The following is a 17,630-nucleotide window of genomic DNA, read 5'->3' on the forward strand; positions in this document are numbered from 1 at the left end:
TTTACTTGAGCCGATTAGAGAAACGTTTCAACAAGATTCGATAGTAAGCGCTTGAAAGACGAAGCAGTTTCTGAGACAAAGACCAACAAAGTGGGCTGCAAACACACTACACTCTGTTGGTGGAAGCAAATGCCACATTTAGCCCCCACACAAATTTGAACGCCAGTATCTAATCCTGAAGGTGTGGTCAATTATTTAGTAATGCAATAAATTTATATTTCACGCTGGATTAAATCAAATCAAACAAGATACAGGAACTTATTTATTTAAATATTATTAACCACTCAGGATGACAAAGAGTTGTTAAGAGAATAATGCATTTATTTATAAATTATATAAATTAATTTGGGTTGCAGGCTTGGCCGAATGGTTAAGCTGTCCGCTTTGTAAGCGGATGTTCATAGGTTCGATTCCCATCTGCTCCAACCTTCCATCGGATGGGGAAGTAAAACGTCGGTCCCGGCCTTGGTTGTTGTTAGGCCATTAAATCATTCCAAGTGTAGGAGTCTTTTCCACGCTATAAGTACAAACAACACACCAAACCAAACCTGCTCCGGTGGCATCGCATCCTATTTGAGAAAAAGTTAACTATTGTCTCGAAATTTGCAAAATAGTTCCAGCTGACAAAATGCTTATCCGCCCTCTTCTTGTGTTGCTCTAGATTTGTTGTCAAACGAAAGGAGTAACTTTAAAGTGTGGAAAAGAGTTGATTGGAATCACTAAGCAAACACGTTTTTTTCAAAGCTAAACATTTTGAGCAAACCCTCGTAAAAGATTTTTTGCAATTCCGTCGTGAAACTACTTACTTTTGTTGTCATTCTTGAACGACGAAATAGCCTACTTTTCTGTACCAAAAATAACAGAATCGAATAGCAATACTTTCCAAAATAAATGCTAAAAGTTCTACTTTTCAGCACTGAAATGGGTGCTGAAAAGTTGATTTTTTCAGCACTTGTTTCGAAAAGTAACACTTTTCAACATTTTTTTGATTCAAACGATTTATTGACAAACCTCGGTGAACCTCGTTGGATAAATGTAATACTCGTGCTGAAAAAATCATCTTTTTGCAACTTGTTGCATAAACTACTATTATCATTAGTTGAAACGTCGTACAAAGTGACAGTTCGGGGTACAAACTGAACAGTGTCAAACGAAAAAGTGATCAACAACCGGGGTATATTTCCCCCGAATATGATCCTGATCGGTTAAGACTACAGTTTGTGAGAGCCATTTGGGGATCTGTAAAGGTCAAAAGGTGGGGAATTAAAAGCTGCACAAAATGACGTTCTTTACTAAATTTAGCTAAAAATGCACATGCAACAACAAATCACGATCACACCGAATTGTGATAAACAAAAGGATAAATGCTTTAAGTATTGAATGTTTGTTTTCTTGTCTGCGGTAAATATGTATAATTTGGCCAAAATTCTTATCATCGTAAATAACCCATGATATGACACGTTGTCACAAGATAACGCACAACAGACGATATACAGTCGGTACATTGAACCTCCCAGCAAGCGCCGGCACAAATAGGACAAGTTTTGCAAAGAACCAACCCAGTCTCGGAGTGAATGAATCTAGCAAGCAGACTATGTAATATTTTGCGTAAACATATGTTATCCTGAATTTACATACATGAATAGCACCGGTCCTTTTCTTATTGGTTTCAAAATGTGGAAAGTGGTAGCCGAGATGTTTGGATAAAATATTACGAAGAGTGATATAAACTCCACGGGACAGATGCAACGTCGTCTGCGAGGGCTCAAGTCGGCACGGTCGTAAATTGAAAGAAGTATTTTTTTGCTGCCATCGATATGCCGACGCATAATAATAAAAGTTTATCGGTTGATTTGAATCACATCACTGCTCTCTGCTTTGTTTTCGTTTGCAGTTGATTTGATTGAAAACAGCGTAAGCAAATGACAAACGACCACCACTTGATTCGGCCAGAAGACATCGTTTGTCTCGTATGTCCATCGCTGACAAGGTCGAGCTGGAAGCGTGACAACCGGTTGCAACTGTCCATGAATTTGTTTAAAAAATTTCAATCAAAAAATGACTGTATAATTAAAAACTTTTTGAAAAATCTATTTTTTAAAGCGAATTCCAAGCTTAAAATATTTTCTTATCGATGTAAAAGAGAAAAATGCGCTTCTAGTTCATGCCAGCGATTCCGTTTCGTAAGAACGAATGTGTCTTCAAACAGGTTCTGTTTGTTCGTACAGGTCTGTGGAAGGGCAGAAGGAACGAAAGAGCGCCTTCGACGTGAGCATAACTTTATGCTGTAAGGTTGGAAAGGTATAAAAGAACTTATCGATACATTTCGTTCGTTAAAAGGAAATAAATTCGTTCGAAGATAAGTCTGAAAGATTTACCTTAAGTAACACTAAGAATGACTAACTGTAATCGGTCGCTAATGCCTCGGTCGAGAGTCTGGTTGATGAGCGTCGTTTTTACAATCGATTGCACTTCATTTTCTCTAAGGGCTCACTGGAGGGCCCTGTAGTAGAGTAGTATAGGACCGTTCACTTTCCAAGTAAGTCATTGTGGAGAGGGACTAAGCCAAGATTAATGCGGGGGCCATCAATACAAAATTAAAATTAAGTGATCCAATTTATTATCAAGCGAAAATAATTTATCATCCAGCTGATAAGGGCAGTACAAATATACACGTTCTCACTCGGCGCGTTACGTCGGTGTCCCTCGTTCCCTCTCAAGCAGTCCCACGAGAGCGTACAATTAAGTGAAATGATTATAAAGTGTATACGGTGAGACGACCTCATATTAATTAATGGAATCCTATTTACCCCTCCGACTCTTGTAAATCAGTGAGTAAATCCAGTGGAAAGTGCTGCTGGATGCTGTGAGTGTACTCGAGTCAAATGCAGCCAAGCATTTCTGCAGAATTTGCCAACATAGTTTACAGTTGGACAGCAGCTGGACAGAATGCTAGAAATCTTAAAATTATGAGACAGCTTATCGAAATGAAATCAAAGTATACAAGATTTTATGGGATCATAATTAGAATTTGAAGTCAGTTTAATATTCGATTGATGTCGTACCTTGATAGACGAACATCGTTAGATCGCTTAAAATTTTAAAGCATCTATTTCAATTGCTCCTCTATCAAATGCTGTTTTTACCTTCAATCAGCTACATTCAGCCTAAAAATGTCCTATCTATGTTCGAATAGTGTCCACATGATTTGTCAAAAGTCGTTAGAAAATAAAGACGTGAAAAGTTACCATTTCCTGAAGTGCATTGCATAATTTAAAAAAATGAAATACACATTTTTTGACGCATTCGAGTTCAAGACTTTAACTTTGTGTGCCATTAACACATCGATGCAAAATGGAAATCGATAGATATTTCACTCCATTGGATTAGAGTTATGTTTTGCTAATGTATCGACAACTTTGCTGCAATCTGCAGCTAGCTACAATTAACTTTGAATTTATTGAATCGTAAAATACATTTAAGTGTGGAACTGATTATTGTTGAAGTATGCCGCTCTGTTATCAAAAAACATGTCAATTTTTGAGGCACTTTGGCCACTGAAGCGATTATTTTCAACATCACTGGCGTGTAGGCCACACACACGCACCTCGCGACGCCCGAGACACCATTTTATTTTGCTGGGACCGATTTTTCGAATAAATTCCAAACATTGAAGGTCTGTACCGAGCTCCAGGGTGCTCCAAACTTCATTGTTATATATACCAAAAGATGGGCAAGGATCTGGCCTACACGCCAGTGATGTTGAAAATAAACGCTTCAATGGTCAAAGTGCCACAAAAATGGGAATTTTTTACAACGGTTTAAAATTCAAATGCAAAGCGTTACGTCCAATCAAGCTCATATTTGGGTTTTGGGCTCAGTATGCCTACCGGAACAAACCCCTGAATGCCTGCCAAAAAGTCTTTTTTGTTACACTCTAATAGATAATCAACATTTGTGATTATCTATTTCCTAAACTAAATTGAGAACCTTTTTTTTAATTAAATGAAAAAATCTGAAATTTAAGAGTGATTTTTATCAAATTCATAGAATTATTTTCAAATTAAAAAAAAAACCATTTCTAGCTTTACTCCTTTTCCTGTTGCTGTCGTACAGAGAAAGGTGAACCCTTTTTAGTCCTTCTCAACAGTTTTCCCCATTTGTGTGTGGTGTGTGTGTGAGTACAAGCGCCCAAGCTGAGCTTTGCTGATAAAATGTGGGTTACTCTTTTGCGCTTGAATGGATCATGAGAGCAGCATTCAACAAGAGGAGGAAATAGGATGAAATTAATATAAATGGAAGAAGAAGAAAAAAAGACCTCGCTTATATCTGAATGCACAGATGTTTGCACAGCTAAACACACAAGAAAATCTGGTCACCATGCAGAAAAGCTTTCCCTTGGAAGGGGTCGTGAGCTTTAGATGGTGATCAAATTTAATTAAATTAACCAAACAAAGCCACAAAATGAGGTGATTTGGCTAAAGCGGAAATATCAAATAAAGCAGAGCGCTGCGTCGGCAACTTCGTCTGTTTGACGATGATATTAAATTGCATTAAAATAACAGTTAAAACACTCTCATCAGTTTAAAGTTAATCTTGAAATATATTCTAGTTAAGAGTACAGTCAATCTGTTCACATCGGGTGAATCGGGACAGATTTTTTAACCGTGACTAATTATTTTAGTATTTTTAATTGGTTTCAGATAGAAAACATTTAAAATTGTGAAGTTCCGTCATCTCATTGGTTCATAAAAATTGAAGAAATTTGTTATCATCTAATCTCACTCCCTGGCCCAATGGCATCCATGATGACGGATCGATTTCAAAATTTATAGCTTTTAAGACTATAGTTCTGAATCACATCAGTTGACGAGAATCCCTGCCAGTGTGACACTTTGCTATCCAGAACTTTGAAGTTTCGAGTATGTACCTAAAGTCATAAAAAATCTATTACGGGGATACTGTCTACCATCTTACATTTGCAGCATTTTTGGCCATATGTCTACTCAATGAACGAAAAAACTACAGTGAAAAAATGTGTTTTTGTTTTTTTTGTGATAAAATTATTCAAGAGATCGTACAGATTGTATTGACATTTCATAAATCCTAAATATCGTAAGAAAACCATGCAATTCAAGTAGCACCTACAAAGCTTCACTTTGGAACCAGCTAAACTGGACTTCAAATATCCATTAAAGTGAACAAATATTGGACGAGCGTTCACTGCACTTGCTCTTAGCGTGCAGTTAAATGCAATTGTTAATTGATTGTGACGGAAGGGCAGTATATGAGAGGGCGCATTTGTAAATATTTATGTGTATTATTTGGCTTAGTGGTTTTACACAATTACTGCGTAATACAAGATGCGCTAAACTAAAGGTTGATAAAGCATTTCCAAATGTGCAAATTCCGGTTAAATCCTTTATATATATATATTTTTTAAATTGGACATACGAAGTTGACTTTGTAGTTGTCGGCCCCTGATGCCAGTACCAACCACTACAGTCATCCCACTTATTCGGAACAGTTTTCTGATCGGCCAATGTTAAAAAAAATGTATGTAGAAAACTATAACAGAAAAAAATGATTATCAAGTTTTTCAAGAAAACATTAACCCTAGAAATCCACAAAATTCGGAACAATTTATTCTAACGGATGTAAAAAAAACTTCAGTTCTCTTCAGAAGTTCATATTTTTACATGGAACCAATGAAACTCAAGCTTACCTTAGTAACTCCACAATTATGGGAGGCACAATGACCAATTATGTCCAAGAGCCATTTTGTATATATTTAACTTAAGTTTGAGCCGTCAAATTACGTATTTTGGACAAATCATGAAATGGCCACTATTACAGGTTCCTTGCGGAAGCTCCTGGGAGTTTCCGAATGTGGTCAGATTTAAAAATTTACTTTTTACGGAAGAGCCATATCTCAGCGGATTTTAATGCTATTTATTAAGTGGAAAATCTCATCTCATCAATGTCACGTACTGAAAAAGTAGCGTTTTGGAAAATCGGGAACATCATTGCCACGGACCGTTACCTTGTTCCATTACAAATTCAAAAAACTAGAATACTTTTCATTTCAAATGCTTCTTGAATCATCAAAATCTGTAGAATCCTAAAGTCATGAGCTTTTGAACTTTGAGAGAGATTTTCCTTTCTCGATCCTTTTATCCAAAACAATTAGTACACTGATTTCCAAATTAATTGTTCTAAAATATCCAGTCCTTAATCAGACTGTAGTCTCGATATTCCCCAGTTGGTGGTACTGCGTTTAAGATAATTTCTCTTTTTTTTGTTTATAATCATCAAATATTTTTGTCATTTTGTTATTTTAGAAACATTCAAAGAATTTTTCAAGCTTTTATAGTCATGTCATCTTATATATATATGAAAAAATTCGACGGTTTTGTTCGACCGCGAATCAGTTCAATACGGAGCGTCGGATCGAGGTGCTTTTTGTTGCGTTGGGTTCGTATAAGCCCAAGGAATGTTCTTACGCTAACTAATTGATACTTAGGTCACTCTGGAACCGATTCCGGAGCATCGACAAATTGTATGGAGAAAGTTACGTAAAATCATATTTTGATCACAGGAGGCTGAATAAGCAAAAAATCAAAAAACGTCAACAAACGAAAGAAAGGCAGAACGAAGTTTGTCGGGTAACGCTTGTATTTACAAAAATAAATAAATAAAGGAAATATTAATATCAATATTAATGAGATACTTATTTAATTTGCATTACATTGGAGCTAATTCTATATTTCTATGCTTGAAAAATATAACTAATATAATAAAAATATAGAAGTTACGGAAATTGCTTTCCGCATAATTGATCGACGCCACCAACATCGTCAGCACAGCCGGCAACAGTAACCCAAACTGCGAACAAAGCTAAACTTCGTTTACCTCGCCGCGATTGAAGCAAGTCGCTCGATTAATGCTTTGCAAGCAAAACCTCAGTACCTCGTGTGTGAGGCTCTGGGGGACTTTTCGATCACAATAAAATCAGAACGTTTTGGACAGTCTAACACAACGCGTCGGCGTTATTTATTTCGAAACTTCCCCCCTTTCATAATGGGATCTTTATAACTGGCGCAGTCGAGTCTTCGCCGGAAGGTGGCTGTGCCCAGTGATTGAAGTGGTCGTTCGCGAAAATCTCGGTAGTGAGACCGAAAGTGCAAATTAATGCGAAAAACACGGCAGTTGTTCATTCAGCAGAAATTCGTCACCAACGGCTCTGGAGATCAGGAGTGAAGCCGCCAAGGAAATTACCTGGTGAAGCAGCCACCGACCGAAGAAGATGAACCAACGTTATCCGCTGGATACTTCGGCAAGAGGCGTGATACCATCGTGTGCACATCGCGAAAAACTCAGAACCGAGTTCAGGAGCGCAGCACGACATGGATTTCAACACCTTCGACGAGGGAGACAAAGGAACAGCGTTACCCGGATTTTCAACAAGCAACAAAATTTAAAGTGAAAAAAAAATCTAAATTCAAAATTCAAAAATATTTTTCCAAATTTGATAAGTTAAGTGAGTGTGTGTGTGAGTAAAAATAAAATCGGCAATTCGGAAATCATTTAAATAATTCAGCATGATCAGATTAACTAATTTGACAAAAGGAAAAAACACGATTCAAAATTTATTTTTTTAGAAAGTGTGTGAGTGATAAAAAAAAACAAAGAAAACCATTTCAAAATTACGCAGCAAAAAAAAAAAAAAAAATCAGTTAATCGAGTGTGTTTGAAATTGTTGTGAGGAAACATTACCATGAAATAATAGTTTGTTTGTAATTGCTAATTACATATCTCAATTTGTAATTCAGAGTTACAAAAGTGTAATAAATGAAGATGTAATTAAGGATTACGTAATCTTTGATTACAAATATTTGTAACACTTAATTACAAAACAGCAACAACTATAATGTTTCAAACATCACCAAAGAAGCTTAAGATATTTCAAACTCGCTGAGTGACCTGTTTGGTAGTTCTTTCCGATGGAAAATTTATGTGCAGTCGATACGGATCGGGACGATCCTTTCTTGGTGAGGGAGCAGTTACGGAAATTGCTTTCCGCATAATTGATCGACGCCACCAACATCGTCAGCACAGCCGGCAACAGTAACCCAAACTGCGAACAAAGCTAAACTTCGTTTACCTCGCCGCGATTGAAGCAAGTCGCTCGATTAATGCTTTGCAAGCAAAACCTCAGTACCTCGTGTGTGAGGCTCTGGGGGACTTTTCGATCACAATAAAATCAGAACGTTTTGGACAGTCTAACACAACGCGTCGGCGTTATTTATTTCGAAACTTCCCCCCTTTCATAATGGGATCTTTATAACTTAGATTTTATGACTGATTTAAAAAATTTCCGGGATCCCAAAAATTCCCTGGATTTTAAAAATATTATTGCCGTTTCCCAGAAATTTCAAAACCCAGGAAAATGGGACGCCTTAGATGATAGACAGAAAAAATGCATTTGGCATACTAACTAATTCTTTAAAATTCATTTTTATGTTACAACTTTATTTCTACAGTCGACTCTCTGGTTGTCAATACCCAAGGGACCGTCGAGGAAGAGAAGCATCAGTTTACAGAACGATGCAAAATGAAGACTCGATTGAAATTTGTTTTTTCTTAATAACCAGCTATGGGAGAGAATCATGGCAACGCCCAGCAAACAAAAACAAAGTAATGTCAAACACCCTTCAAAGCTTCGTTTCTCAAAGAAAAATGTCTATGCAAGCCATGAGAAAGTGAAATTATTGACAACCGGAAGAGATTTTTAAAGCAAATAGAATCCAAGGGACCGTCGAGGAAGAGATCCTTCAAGCAAGAGAAAATATCGAGGAATAAGGACTATCGAAGTATGCAGTTTGAAGGGACTGAAGAATTCATCGGTACATGGAGCAATATTGAAATCGAGAAGATCGACAGCCAGAGAGTCGACTGTATTATTTTATGTTTTTTCTTCAATCATCAGCCACAACTATGCACTATTTTGGCGTAATTCAAGTTTTAGAAGATGTATTGACACATACTCTACTATCAGAAACAAAAATCTTGATTTTGACTCAAGTAGTCATTTTAAAAACGTACGATTTGGCTTACATTTTGGCTGTATGCCAATTTTTACCAGAAATGTTCAGGTGAATCCACAAACTTTTTGTAAAACGGATTTTTCTTTAATAATAACTCCGTCACGGCCTTTTAACTGGATTCTAGCAGAGTTCTAACGTAGCTGGATATTCATATAGTAAAATGGGCTGGAATATTTCGTGACTGGGTAGGTACAAACATTATTTTGAACTATTTTGGAAAAAAAAATTCTTCACAAAAACTGGAATTGAGAAAAAACATTGAAATCGCCTAAAAATCCTGCATGCTTATAAAAATCTTATGTTCAAGAGAGCAATGTTTGAAAAAGTAAAAAAAATATAGATGTTTCGTCATTAAAGTTATCTAAAAAATAAACCAAACATTGCATAGGTCGGATCGATGTAGCAACTTACATTTGAGCCATCAATGTATGCGTTTGAGTTATGGTGATTTGCATGAAACGATTTTTCCGTTTTGTTGTATGGAAAAGTTGTTACAAACATCACAATCAATCATTTGAGATTGATTTCTATTTCTATTATTAGATTTTTCAAAAATGTCTTAGTATTCATCAGTGACTCGATTATCCGCTTCTAAAGTTGCGATTGTCCGATGTTCAATTTCCGAAGTTTTTCAGGTTTTGTCGTTTATATAAGGACATTTTTTAAAAATACTCCTGTTTATTTTTATTATTATTCCATTCGGCTAAAATTTTTTGATAAATGTTGTTTACCCAGAATCTTACACCCAAACAGGGTTACCAGGTCTGAACAGAAAATAATCTGGCAAAAAAAACTGGCAAAAACCTGGCAAGCCACTTTTCTCAAAGTAATGAGCAAAATAGTGTTCAAAAATTGTGTATTTTCACTTTTTATGCATTATAGCTTCACAAAATAAACATCATACGTCAATTCAACAAAGTCTGGAAGAAATAAAAAATAAAATTTTACAAATTGCCACTCAAAAAAACTGGCAATGCCAGATTTATCTGGCAACCTGGCATCGCTGCACCCAAAGGAAAAATATATCTCAAAATCTGCAACAGTGGATTTGCTGCAGAAAATGTCACATTTTATAACATTTTTTGCAGTAAGCTCATAGCTCATTTTTGCCCGCGTGTAAACATTTCAGTGATCTGCACTGCCCATGTTCGCATAAATGTCCCATATGCAAAAACGGCAACCTGAGAAAAACGCAAGGCAAGTTTGTCCCACACATAAGGCTACGTGTTAAGTTTTCACGAAAAAACTGGATTTCCTCCAGATTTCTAGAACAAAGTACTGGATGTTTTATGCTTTTCTGAAAGATCTCACGATTTTAAACAAAACTGCATCAATAGCTCAAAAACGATGAAAACGCATATGGGACATTTATGCGATCAGGGGCAGTGCAGTTCTCACCAACACATATAATGCTGGCCCGTCCCCGAGCAACACTCCAAAGAGAAGATTATGTCGGTGATCTTTCACTCACATTTCATTAAGCGTCCATGGCGCGGTGGTAGCGTGTCGGATCTATAACCAAGAAGTTGGTGGTTTAACTCTCGTTCTGTTTAGGGTTTTTTTTTTGTGAAATACATCCAAAAAGCTGTCGGTAATGTCGATAATTGTCGGTAACGGGCAAAAATGTCATACCCCTATATCGCAAAAAATGCATGAGGACAGTTTTCATGCAGATTCTGAAATACTTTCATGCCGCCGTGCATCACAATCATGCGTCCGCCGGTTGGGTGTAGTGAGCGGCCGTGGCTGACTGGTTACGGTGTTTTACTTTGTAAGCGAATGGTCCTGGGTTCGATTCCCATCTGATCTCAACGAGAAAGTATAGGAAATATGAATTCTTGAAACTCTGAACATAAACGAAAAGTCAAAGTCACTCGAGTCGGGGTTCGATCCCTCGTCCTTTGGATTTGTACGTGAAAATGCAAACCACTAGGCCATCGTGACTTGGTAAGCTAAAACTGGAAATAGAAATACTGTCACCTGTTACCACACTAACTATGTGCTGTTACTACTAACTATATACGCGCTGATTCCTTGTCCATAGGGACGTGGCGTTACATCGTGCTGCCATCTGGTTTTTTAAGTGCAAGAGTGGAAAAGTGCTGAGTCATCGTCTAAAAATAGACGGCGTCCTATCTCGCCCAGCAAAATGAAATCGATAATGTATTTGGTTTCGATGAGAAAAAGTGGAAAACGTGGTCTAAAAATAGCGACGCCATCCCCCTATTTGACAAGGGTTCGGAAGTTCCCATTGATGCAAACGTTCTTCAGGTCGGGGCTTGTCGATAAAAGCTAAGGTACCTCGCCCTCGGCTAGCCACCGTAAAAATGGGTCACCGAAGCTCGGCAAAGCTAAAAAAAAAGCAAAGCAAGCCACTTTAACGACCCCCGGGTCTTTTGTGGTCTCTGTTGCAAGTTTCTGCTCATTTCTAGGCGTCCGAAAGTTATGTGTGATGAATCACCCAAAACCTCTTTTACGCAAATGGACCATCGTTTTACTTCCCCATCCGATAGAAGGCGTAATCAGGCAAATCTCGTCTCGAAAAATGCCACCGGGTCCGTCTGGGATTGAACCCAGGCCTTACTGGGGTGAGAGACTACCACGCTAGTCCAAATGCCTATGCGAGTTATTTGCATGTATAGAATGTAGATCTAAAAATACATGGAAACAACTCAATTTGTAAGAAGCGGCCGCGTGGTCCCGTTTGGTTAAAAAATATTGTTTACCTGGAATCTTATTGCAAACTTTGCACCAAATTCTCCACCCTTGCAAATAATATCTGCACACCAAATATTTGCACACTTGAATTCCTCCTCCTTCTCCCCCCGCTCGCCTACAGTATGTAAAAAAAGTATTTACACCCCTTGGGCACTATGCACATATTGTGATGAAACATCTAAACAATTTAATGTTGACAGAAACCTAGTACCGTAAACCGGGGTGACTTTGATAGGATTTCGATTTGTTTTTAGAATATTTTCCAACAGGTAAGGTTTTTCTCAAGATTATTATTTTTAAAACATGTACACTATTTCGGAAAAAAGTTTTTTCAATAATGTTTAGAAAAATAGTTACGTTAAAAATTCTTAGTTTAAATTCCGGGGTGACTTTGATAGTCATAGTTTTTTCTTGTTAAAATCATATTTAAGATGTTCAAACTTTATTTGTACGCTAAATGTACCATCACTGTAGTAGCTGATATAGTTTTTAAGAAAAAAAAATCAATGTTTATATTTAGTTAACTAAGTGTATAAGCTTTTTAGCAAAATACATATAAATTTTAGGTAAAATTGTTAAAAAGTCGGAATTTTGCCTGAAATTTGTTAAAACTAGTTTTGTTTGTAAAATTATCGATTTATATTGCATTTTATACTGAATTCGAAGCACGAATCACAAGTTTTCACATTTTACATGAAATTTGTTCAACTGAAATTGCCTTTTAATTTGGAGATTTTTTTTAATTGTGTTTCAAAAACACATATTATTTATTATTTACTAACTTTTTTAACCATCTCCTAGTGGAAAGTTGTCCAAAGAATCCGAAAATGCATTCCGTTTTCCGATTAAAAATCATGTTCATTGAGAAAATCAAGACACTTTGAGAAGTTTAAAATAATGACTTTCATCAACATTTTCTTAACTATAGTTAACTAACTTTTTAAACCTGTCAAAATTTTATGAAAAGTTCTTCTTGAGGTACTTTGAACACTTCTCTACCACGGTCAGTATGTTTCTAAACCATTCCTTACGTATTTTAATTGTACTCTTCATTTTGCGAAAAAATCGCAAACCTATCAAAGTCACCCCGGCTATCAAAGTCACCCCGTTTTACGGTACTAGGTTTCTGTCAACATTAAATTGTTTAGATGTTTCATCACAATATGTGCATAGTGCCAAAGGGGTGTAAATACTTTTTTTGCAATTCCATCGTAAAACTACTTACTTTTCCTGTCATTCTTGAGCAACGAAATAGCCTACTTTTCTGTACCAAAAATAACAGAATCGAATAGCAACACTTTTCAAAATAAATGCTGAAAAGTTCTACTTTTCAGCACTGAAATGGGTGCTGAAAAGTTGAACTTTTCAGCACTTGTTTCGAAAAGTAACACTTTTCAACATTTTTTTGATTTAAACGATTTATTGACAAAATACATGAAAATTTGACTTAAAATGGGTGTTTTTCGAAATTGCAAAAAATTTTGTATGGTACTCGTTGCAAAACTTGATTTTTTCAGCACTTTTCGTATTTATCCAACTCGGTGAACCTCGTTGGATAAATGTACGACTCGTGCTGAAAAAATCCTCTTTTTGCAACTTGTTGCATAAACTACTATTTTACATACTGTATAGTAGTGTGTGTCTCAACTGAGCTTTGATGCTTTACTTTGAATACTTTAGAACTATTTCAAACAAGGGAGTGTGTCTTATATAGTTTTTTTTCTGCTGCAGTTTGAGGCGTGCACTTTTGGATAGAGCTTTCCACAAGTTGCACGATTGTCTAAAAATCGCTGCAATTTGCGATATATTCTATTACACTATTGAATATGAATATGAAAAACAAAATTAATGTATTAATTTTATCTTTTAAATCGGAATTGCTCCAAGTTTTAGAAGAAAAGTGTTTTAAAAATAAGCATTTGCAACTTTCACGAATTAATACCGGAACTGCATCATCGTACGTTTCCATATTGAAGGCAGTGCATAGTCCCGTGTGCATGTTAATGTTTTTTTTCCCGAAATAAAGGAAACAGATCAAGCAGGTGGTGTTTTTGCATTAGAAATCCGCAACAGTACTTACATCCATGTCGGCACTCCTTGTCCGTAATTATGTCCGTAGCCGCAATGCATAGAAACGATTACAAAGAGAGCAAGAATAAACCACAGATTCGTCTGCGTACTTGTAGAGGCCATTTTCGTTTCACTTTGATTGCCGGTTTTCACTTTTCTTACTCCTTTTTGCTCTTAAAACTGTACAAAAATTTACCACCTTTAAGGTGTTTTGCTGCCGAACATTAAGCCAACATTATAATTACATTCCTCAACCTCACTCTTCGGCTTTACTTATTCGTTTGCCCGCGGAGGCATGGTTGTTGCTGGCTTCAAAAATGCACATGAACTTGATTGAAATATGGATAATTTCTTTTAATTCATTATTTCGTGATCTTTATATTTTCTTCTCCTTTGAAAACACTTTATGCCGGCGAATCTCGCACTGATCATTAAAAGCACTTTACCACGAAGGAATTAAAAAGACCAGCAAACAGAGAGCACTATAACAAAATGCTAAATACCACCTGATTGTATGTGGTATGTTGTAGATGTTGCGGTTGGTCTTTCTGTAGCGGGGCGGCCCCGTGTTTATGCAGACAGTAACAACAACAACAACGAAAACTACGGGCGCACTCTATCTTCGTGATCTTTCATTTATGCGGCGTAAACTTGAGCCTTGGCCAGACACAGCGGCGATTCGATGGAGTAAAAAAGCTCTGCATGAGCCTGCAGCTTGCACTTGGACGAATGACGACTCTGCGGCTTCACTACACTTACTCTTGCCGCAGGCAGCAGCTGCAAAGATTCATGGGTTCAACGGTTTTTTTCTTCTTCATGCAATTACCAGCGACGCTTTATACCTTTCGTAATTAATAGTATGCATTTTGCTTAATTCGATTTATTTATTTTGCACACGTTCTTAAGTGACTTTTCACATTATGCACTTCTTGCAGGCAGCAGCACTTTGCTTCTCCTCGTTTCTTCGCCGTTTCGAATTGTTTCCTCTTTCTCTCGTTTGTTTCTTTCGTTCTCACTCTCTCGTACTCACTTTACTAAAGGCATATGATCATCACTCGATGCGGTTCTGTTGAACCAGTTTTGGCTCCAATGAATCCTTCAATTTTGTTCCTCCATTCGGCAATGTTCGGCCATATCAATGGAGCCTCAATTACTATGAAAACGATGCATATTTCGGCGGCATCGGCATTACTTTCGGCACCGTTTCTTCTGTTTATAAAAAAAAAGCGCGCGCGAATCGATTTTTGATGATGCTCCACTTACATGCCCCGCTGTACAGCACCCAATAAACTCTATTCATTTATAGAGGTTTCCTCCGTCTCACTCCTTCCTTACGTTCGGCTTGATCTGTAAACATGTATATTTCTTCACTCTTCTCCTTCTGTTCAACTTTTATAGCGCTTCAAATCAACATGTTATTATTTTGATTCGATTCTTTCGTGCCTTTTTTCTACGTTCGCTTTTGCACCGCACTCTCTTTGATTTCTCAACATTCAAACAAAAAAGCCGAAACAGGAGGAGGAAGACGATTTAATGTTTCCTCTCCTCTCCGTCTTGAAATTCCGACTTGCGACTTGCACTCACTCCAACTTGCGGGCATAAACACTGGCCGGCCAGCTTTTGTCGAGCCAATGCTAACCGACCGAATAAACGAACCCCGCGCAAAGCACAAATCACTGATCAACAGCAGCGTGGACCTTCGGGTAAATCTTTCTGATGTACCGGCGGGACGTGCTATGTTTCTCCTTCTGCTCTCGACGATGTTCTGCCACAGACTAAACGAGAGAAGAGCAAAACCAACCGTACGGATCTGTGTACGCAAAGCATAATTCATCCCCACCATCGCGACGTTCTGAACTGGCAGCATATTTCTCTCTTTAGTCCAAGGAGGGGTGTGAACGGCCAGAGCTCTGCGTCGATAGTGAATACTCAGGGTGGACCAAGATTTCTTTTAAATTTTGAACTCATTAAATTTAATGTTTGAACTGTGTGTCTAATGTTTCAAAAAGTAGTTCCAAAGTATAAAAAAAATAATATAACGGTAAGTTAGTTAGATACTATATTACATAGAAACAGGACAAATCCCAAAACCGTGAATTGTTTTCGTGAATTCGGGAACCACGCAGGAATATATTCTTGTTTATAGTGCAAATGTAACGTTTTTTTTTAATGTCCTACACCCAAAGTTAAAGACCGAGGGGATAGTCCTCCTGAAAAGAAACATGAGGAAAGTACTATTTTACGAGAGTATAGACCTCTCGCGTGTTCATTCGTTCATTGAAACAGTTCATTTTTTGAGTGGCTTATATGGAGAAATGACCGCCACTTAGTCACCGAACCATGGTGGCCCATACAGCAACGGCACGGTTCAATATGCCGAAGGTCTTGGGTTCGATTCTTGGTACCGATACTTTTTTTATAGATGAACTTCTTTGGAAAATTAACCCATGAATAAAGAACTCTCGGTAATTTCGGGATTTATCCTCTCCGTCCGCACACAGTACCATTTTACTACCGATTCGTGCTCTTCATCCTCTCGTATGCCGATGCCCATTTCTGGGTGCAATTTGGGGTCCCCAGAAACACGTGCACTTTGAATTTATCAAATGTATTTAGACTGGGCCGAACGGTTTTTCTCCAAATTCGTATGGAGAATTAGGGCGGTTCGTCGCTGTTACATACAAGCATTTTGGCCACTGAAGCGTTTATTTTCATCATCATTGGCGTGTAGGCCAGATCTTTGCGCATCTTTTGGTATATATAACATTGAAATTTGGAGCACCCTGGAGCTCGGTACAGACCTTCAAAGTTTGGCATTTTTCGAAAAATCGGTCTCGGCAAAAAAGATATGCGTTACATTTTTGAAAAAAAAAAATCTTTTTTACGAGTTAAATCCCATTTAAAATTGAAGGGCGGAGCGCCAGCTCCTGTTACGTCCAATCATGCTCATATTTTGGATTTGGGCTTAGTATGCCCACCGGAACAAACCCTTGAATTCCCGCCAAAAAGTCATTTTTGTTACACTCTAATGCGCATTCACTTAAACTCCTATTCAAACGGCGTTTCCGGAATCGCGAAAAATGTTGTATGAATCTCGATGCAAAATTTGATTTTTTCAGCACTCGTCGTGTTATGTACGACTCGTGCTATAAAAACATCTTCTGTTTGCACCTTGCTGCATAGACTACTAAATCTAAACACTATTGTCTTGATTAAAATATAATCATTTGACGGCTTAGATGCCTACCGCACCAACAAACGTTTCTCTCTTCCCCACCAAACGAATCTCTCATTCGGTTCTCTCTGGTGGGTGGAGTTTCAGTCACTTTTCTCCTCCCGCACATGTACCTGTTTGCCGATAGGGTAATCTTTTTTTGTTTTGATCATGGATTCTCGTTTATTTCTATGCTTGTGGTTGTTGTATCTGAAATGCAACTTGTTAGAGCTTATGTTGAAGTAGCTCGTTGCTCGACGAACATTACGTCGTGATTGTGCTATCGATAACCGTTGGAGCGTTAGCACAATCAAAACGATTAGTGAATTAAAAACCTATCCGGTCCTTTTTTCATTCCCTTTCTGAAAAGCTGATGATTGGAAATCAACAAGAAATCTAGTGTTACCGCCAACTGGGGCGAATTAGGACTACAGTCTGAATAGGGACAGCAGTTGTTGGAGCACCTAAAAGCTTGAAATTTGGAAAATGATGCACTATTTGTGTTGCTCTGTGTCTGTTAT

The 17,630-nt window shown here is 37.5% G+C and overlaps 1 protein-coding gene across 2 annotated transcripts in view; it reads right to left on the reverse strand.

Annotated features, from left to right (window-relative positions):
* Positions 1-15,683, reverse strand: part of LOC120432010 (protein Wnt-5) — a 58,641-nt gene extending 42,958 nt beyond the window's left edge. The window contains exon 1 of one of the 2 annotated variants that reach the window (XM_052709014.1): positions 13,906-15,683. In XM_052709014.1, the coding sequence (XP_052564974.1) occupies positions 13,906-14,018 (113 nt within the window). In that variant the 5' untranslated portion in view covers positions 14,019-15,683. The remainder of the gene's footprint in view (positions 1-13,905) is intronic. The other variant, XM_052709015.1, reaches the window with a different exon arrangement.
* Positions 15,684-17,630: the final 1,947 nt, after the last annotated feature.

This window comes from Culex pipiens, chromosome 2 (genome assembly GCF_016801865.2).
Source record: "Culex pipiens pallens isolate TS chromosome 2, TS_CPP_V2, whole genome shotgun sequence".
NCBI lineage: Eukaryota > Metazoa > Arthropoda > Insecta > Diptera > Culicidae > Culex > Culex pipiens.